Source organism: Pseudorasbora parva, chromosome 15 (assembly GCF_024679245.1).
Source record: "Pseudorasbora parva isolate DD20220531a chromosome 15, ASM2467924v1, whole genome shotgun sequence".
In the NCBI taxonomy this organism is placed as follows: domain Eukaryota; kingdom Metazoa; phylum Chordata; class Actinopteri; order Cypriniformes; family Gobionidae; genus Pseudorasbora; species Pseudorasbora parva.
The window spans coordinates 3,903,412-3,910,086 of NC_090186.1; the positions used below are offsets into that span (position 1 = coordinate 3,903,412).

Genomic DNA, 6,675 nt, shown 5'->3' on the forward strand with positions numbered 1-6,675 from the left:
TGGTAATACTTTATTTTACAGTGTCTTTACATTTACTTACCATAGTAACAACAGTAAATTAAGCATTATTACATGGAACTAACCCTCAACCAAACCCTAATCTTACCCTAACCCTATAGTAAGTACATAATATTACTCAGTACTTAAATAAATAACTACACTGTAACAATGACACCTTAAAATAAAGAGTAGGTACTAGATGTTGTCCTTTTTGAACTCTTGTCCACCCTTTGACTCCATAATAATGTGACATGTAGTTTGAAATAAAAGTATCCCATACACAGTTTAGGTCAATAATGACTTTATTTATAAAAGGAAAGAAAGAAAAAAGAGCTTGAAATGGAAATTGAGATACATAGGTGTGCAAGCAGCTTCTGTATTGTAATACATCACTTTGAGACAGACTTTTAGGAATTACTTTGGGACAAAAGCCACTGTGACGTTTGATGATTTTTAAGCTTCGATACTTAAGTAGATTCATTTCAGGTTCAAATGTACCTATACTTTTGAAAAGTGCAAACAAAAAAGCACCACCACACCATATCACGGTTAAAGGAATAGCACTGAACAATTATGATATTTACAGTTCAACTGTTTGTTAATTAACTACAAGATTAAATACTAATTTTTATTAACACGCTGCGGGTAGTTTTTTTTCTCTGGGCATTTGTGCATGTCGTAAAATCTATTTCACTTCACATCTCAGAGAAATACATAAGCAGAAAGACCAAATAAAACGCTTAGATCCAACACGGTTATTTCTGTCACTGTATTATCTGTGACACCAAACCACAATTACAGGCCATCTTGTAAAAAAAAAAAATTGAAAATAGTCTTTTTTTCTGATCCTCACAACATTAACAGGAAAGTATCATGTGGACCAGATTATATCTTAGAAAAACAATATTCAATACATTTGTTATACACTTTCTTTCATTATGTATGTACTTGAAGAGCAACAAAACCTCCTCCTCTCTTATAATACTGTCATCTCCATTCATTTCATTGGCAAAACATCTCAAAAACTGAGAGACTTTTATCTTTTATCGCTCATCACAAGGATGTTGGATACACTAAATCACCACAGAGCTTTACAACATATTTACATAGATAACAATGTGTGTATACACACACACACACACACACACACACACACACACACACACACACACACACACAGACATACATTTATATATCTATATATTTTTTAATTCATTCTTAAACAGTTTTCATATTAAAAAGATCATTAGCCCCTTATTCCCATGTGAGAAGATGTCATTGTTCAAAAAACAAAAATTCAAAGTATAAAAATATAGTACTTTCATAAAGCACACAAAACATCCACACGTTACATTTAAATATAGGAGCAAAGAACAACAAAAAAAGCCCCAACAGAATTACTTGGTGAGAACCTCTCTTTTTTTGAGGGGGAAAAAAAAAATTGGCACTTTAGCGATGAAATGTCATATTCAACAGGTCATCAAACCAGTGGTAACTTAAGCAGCGCTGTGTTTGTAACTTCCCAGCAAGCAACAGCCGTCATTTCACCGTCTCGGTTAACTATAGACCAGATATAGTCTAGATATGAGTAGCCAAAATAACCCTGAATTTGGTCACATGCCAAAATTACTTAAGGTATATAATATTCCATCATGTAAGCAAAGTCAACAATGATTAAGAGGTGTTTGGTTTCATTTCTTTGACATGTTCATCTTCTTGAAGACTAGTCCACTGCAAAAAATGCTTTTCTTACTTAGTATTTTTGTCTTGTTTCTAGTCCAAACATCTAACAATTCTTAAAACAAGAAGTATTTACTAGACAAGCAAAAGTAATCGTCTTGTTTTGGGAAAAAATAACTCAAAATGAAGAGAGTTTTTGCTTAAAATAAGATAAATAATCTGCCAATGGGGTGAGAATAATCCACCCCAATTAATAACAATTAATAATCTTAATTCAAACAGAAAACAAGATTATTTTTCTCACCCCGTTGGCAGATTATTTATCTTATTTTAAGCAAAAACTCTCTTCATTTTGAGTTATTTTTCCCCAAAACAAGACAATTACTTTTGCTTGTCTAGTAAATGTTTCTTAATGTAAGAATATTTAGATATTTAGACTAGAAACAAGACAAAAATACTTAGTAAGAAAAGCATTTTTTGCAGGGCTATGGTTAGGCGTTTATTATATTTTCACTGACAGCCCAAATATTGCCTCGTTTTAGCCTGGCCGTCAGGGCAGTCTTCAGACGACTAAAATTACTTGCTGGCAAGTACACAAACATTCTTTTAAGACGTGATGCATCAGAGCACAATCAAACCGCTTCAGCCGACGTCTCCGCAGAGACGGACATTGTCAATTTGGCTATTTTCACAGTGGTCTTCACACAGCTTTCGGCAGCACGGTTGGCGGCGATGTGGTGATGCCTCTGACAGTCCGACTCCAGGCTGTTGTCTAGTTGTAGCGTCGAGCTGGTACTTCTGCAGCACTGGCAGGTGGTGAGGAAAGCCCTCCGCAGGTCTTTACTCCTGAGGGCGTAGATTATTGGGTTAATGGTGGAGTTGAGCAGGCACAGCATACTACAGAACGCAAACACTGTCTTAATGTTGTCATCCATCCGCCAGAACAGATCATACACCATGATGGCCAGAAGAGGCCCCCAGCAGATCACCAACACCATCAGGATCAGAACCAGCGTTTTGGCCAAGCGGATGTCCATGCGAACCTGATCCGGCCTGGCGGTCTGGACCTTCGTACCGTCGGACGAGTGGACGACCAGGCTTTTCTGTGACGTGCGTCTCAGCATCCTAACCGCGTGATGGTGGGCCTTCCATAGGATGTACATGTAGGCGTAGATGATAAACAAGACCAGAACGCTGGTCACACCAATCCAGAACATCAGGTAGTTCTCGTCGATTAGCGGAAAGATGTCAGAGCAAACTGAATTGAGCCGCTTGCAGTTCCAGCCTAGCAGCGGGAGCGCAGCGATGATAATGGAGATCGCCCACATCATGCAAAAGGCGATTACCGCTTTGGTGCGCGTCACGATACGCCGGTACGCCAACGGGCGGTGGATAGAAATGTATCGATCGATGGCAGTGAGGAACAGGCTCCCTACAGAAGCCGTGTATGAGGCCGTCACGCCGCCCAATTTGAAAAGGAAAATGTTCGGGCTGTCTTTGCGGTGAAAGACGTGAAAGTCCAAGAAGCTGTAGACGAATATAACGCTGCCGAGCAGGTCTGCGATGGCCAGGCTGCCAATGAAATGGTACGAGGGCCTGCAGCGTAGGGTGCGTGATTGCAAAATCACACACAAGACCACGAGGTTCTCCAACACCGTAAAAGTCCCCAGCGTGAGAGACAGCACCGCTATGGCGAGCTGTTGGCTCGGTGTCAGTATCATGAAGCACTCCATGTCCATAAAGTTTTCCCCGCACTGCAGGCTACTCCCATCTTCTCCGAGGCTCCAGTTCCCAAACACATCAGAGCTGTTAGTGGGATAAAATGGGATACCTTTCACGATGAGCTCCTCATCCGGTCCCACTTTATCCGCGAAAGAGCTTCTGCGGTAGGCTGCAAACGGCTTAGGCAGTGGGTATCCGCTTTTGCCGAAGTCGCCATCGATAATGTGGTCGTCGTAGCCGATGTCGTTGGACCCGATGTACTGAAGTCCGGAAGTGATGGTTCTGAACGTGGTTTCTGCCACTCCATCCAGAACCGATTTAACATCGGACTTTGAAGCAGGGAACAGCATGGTCAAAGATGCTCTAAAGGAAACCTATTGGATGAAATTGGGAGAGTGTTTGTTCAAACAAGACTGACGGAGGCATATGGATCCTCATTATTCCAAGATAACAGAATATTGAGCTCTCGAAAGCTCAATCGATGCTTCACTGAGCACAGAAATAAATGCCCTCTCAGACGAGCCATCATACCGCTCTTGTATTTTTGCGCTTGTTGTTTTTCTTGCATGGATAGGCACCTAGGGATTATTACTCTGAGAGACGGGCTTTGAATAATTGATGCCTGCAGCTGACAGATCAACCCAAATACCACACTACAGTCATATAACAACAACTTAGTATGCAACTTTATATTATTATTATTATTATTTTATCTCATAGAATTAAAGATGCAATTGAAACATAACCTACTTTGTGAAACTAAAGTATTTTGAATACATTATAAACTCTCTGAAAACAATAACTAATGGCATTGAGACAAAAAAAAAAAAACAAATTAAGAAAAGGGTGTCAAAATTGTACCTTTAGGGGTACAGCTTGTCACTGGGGCATCTTTGTACCCTTTTACTCCTAAAAGGTGCGTATTACATCAGAGTATAAAAACGTACCTAAAGGTATCACTATGAACCTTTTTGTGGTTGAAAAAAGGGGTACAAATGATGTCCTTTAAATGTACTACTCCAGCTACAAGCTGTTGTAGCCTGGCTACCCCTACAATTTGACACCCTTTTCTCTGTAGATTGAAAACATTTAATAGTAGTGTTTTGGATAAGGTTAAATTCCGCATTCACTGTGCAATGCAACATGTGAATCACAACGAACTTTGCAATGATTAATTAATTTTGAAATTACGTAAAATAAAAACGCGAGGCGCATTTGTGGATTATAAACCACTAACTTTTCTGTTTGTGCTGAAATGCGATGTCACATAGTTCTTCTAAAGCGTTGTAATAACACTGACATTTGATTGAATAAAACATTAATGTAGTTTTACCTTCACATAGTTCGCGCAGGTGTTGCTCTCTGTGTGCTGTCGATCGCAGATCCAGCTCCACTGCAGCCGGACGAGAGAGTGAGAGAAAGAGAGAGAGTGAGAGAGAGAAGAGAGAGAGAGAGAGAGAGAGAGAGAGAGAGAGAGAGAGAGAGAGAGAGAGAGAGAGAGAGAGAGAGAGAGAGAGAGAGAGAGAGAGAGAGAGAGAGAGAGAGAGAGAGAGAGAGAGAGAGAGAGAGAGAGAGAGAGCGTTCAGATGGTCTGCAGGTTTGAACAAAACGAGATGCTCTTCTCCTCAGCGCATCAGAGTCTATATGACGCATCACATGTCACATGACCACCCACATACACGAGCATCTTTAATGTCAAAAATGAAAATAACTCTAAAGTGTAATGTATGTGCTTTTTTTCTTGGCATACTCGATCCTGTTTGTCTAGTTTCAAATGGTTCATCTCCAGAAGGATCTCAAAGAATATTACCTGCGTGCATGCATGCGTTTAATCATTTGGTCTCCTGATTTCAGTGCAGAACTGTGTGTGTGTGTGTGTGTGTGTGTGTGTGTGTGTGTGTGTGTGTGTGTTTAACAATTAACCCATGCAAAATGATGACATAACCTTCATTTTCTTTCCGAATCATTTATTTATGAATAAATGGTTTCATTTATTTATTTATGAACCATATATGAACATGTACATTTTTTACTGCCCACAAGGATTCATATGCATCTCTAAAATTGTATGCACTTTTTGTGCACGTAAGGATTGCATTAGCAGTCTATTCCAAAGATAAAATACACCCCATAATTCAAGTAGCCTATGGAATACCAAAAGCACGTTTTTTTAAACCATCTAATTTATGCTTATATGTAATTATAAGCCACGAGCTTACTACGGAGTTAATCAAAAAATCACAAATTTTGATATAATGCAAAAAGCATTTTTTTTAGGGTTCAATTCTCGCTATTATCTGGTATAGCTCATGCATAATAGGATATTGGCTGTTTATAGCCTACTTATAAAGTACATATTAATGCTTTATTATTAATATATTATTATAACTAACTATTAATCAAGTTATCTAGCCTAAATAAAGCTCTTTATACGATGCAGATTTTTAATATATCAAAAACATATTTGCAGTGATAAACAAATAAGTTATTGCATTTACATTTATTCATTTTGCATAAGCTTTTATCCAAAGGGACTTACAAATGAGGACTACAGCTAGAATCATCACGAAGAGGTGAATAAACACAAGTGCTCGAAACACAACGCTTCAGACATTGTCTCGAGTATAAGCTACAGTAGGAAGGGATTAAAGGTGAAGTGAAGGTGAAGAAGAGATGAGTTTTCAGCTGTCTTTTGAATATCGTCAGGTATTCTGAATACCGGATGAAGGCGGGAAGATTATTATTAGGCTACACAAGGAACAGTGAACGAAAATGTCCTGGAGAGAGAGAGAGAGAGATGTTGTGCCTCTGTTATGGCACCACCGTCGCTCATTTTCTGCTCATTAGCTTCTGATAGGGAACGTCTCAATCAGCTTCAGTAGTCAGGGCACTGATCAGGAATCAGTCAATATGATTGAACGCACCCGTAGACTCTTAAGCGTGTGTGTGTGTGTGTGTGTGTGTGTGTGTGTGTGTGTGCTGAGCCTCGTGTCATGTATCTGTAAATAAGCCTCAATGCTTTACTGGTAGCCGGTGCATTGTTTAGCTGAAGTCAGTTCAGTGTTCGTTTAGTTCTGTTGCAAAGATCATCAATTATTAATACATATATATAAAGCAGTTATATAATTACACAGTATGCATGCAAACATTTAAGTAGTTAGAGAGTTAAAAAAAAATACTTTGATACAATGCAGACTGATTGTTTTAATGAAAGTAAACAGCATATGTCCTAATAGCTCACACGTCCTAATAGGTCTGTGTTCAAAGGTTTAA

At 39.0% G+C, this 6,675-nt stretch overlaps 1 protein-coding gene across 1 annotated transcript; it reads right to left on the reverse strand.

Moving 5' to 3' along the window:
* Nucleotides 1–284: 284 nt before the first annotated feature.
* Nucleotides 285–4,838, reverse strand: cnr1 (cannabinoid receptor 1). Its single transcript, XM_067416771.1, has 2 exons — nucleotides 4,736–4,838; nucleotides 285–3,776 (listed from the first exon to the last, which is right to left on the reverse strand). Exon 2 carries the CDS (start codon nucleotides 3,750–3,752, stop codon nucleotides 2,313–2,315), a length of 1,440 nt encoding a protein of 479 aa, XP_067272872.1. The 5' UTR covers nucleotides 3,753–3,776; nucleotides 4,736–4,838; the 3' UTR covers nucleotides 285–2,312.
* Nucleotides 4,839–6,675: the final 1,837 nt, after the last annotated feature.

What these genes read in the sequence shown, in the direction of transcription:
- cnr1 (XM_067416771.1), bottom strand. Translation starts at nt 3,752, where the DNA reads ATGCTGTTCCCTGCTTCAAAGTCCGATGTTAAATCGGTTCTGGATGGA.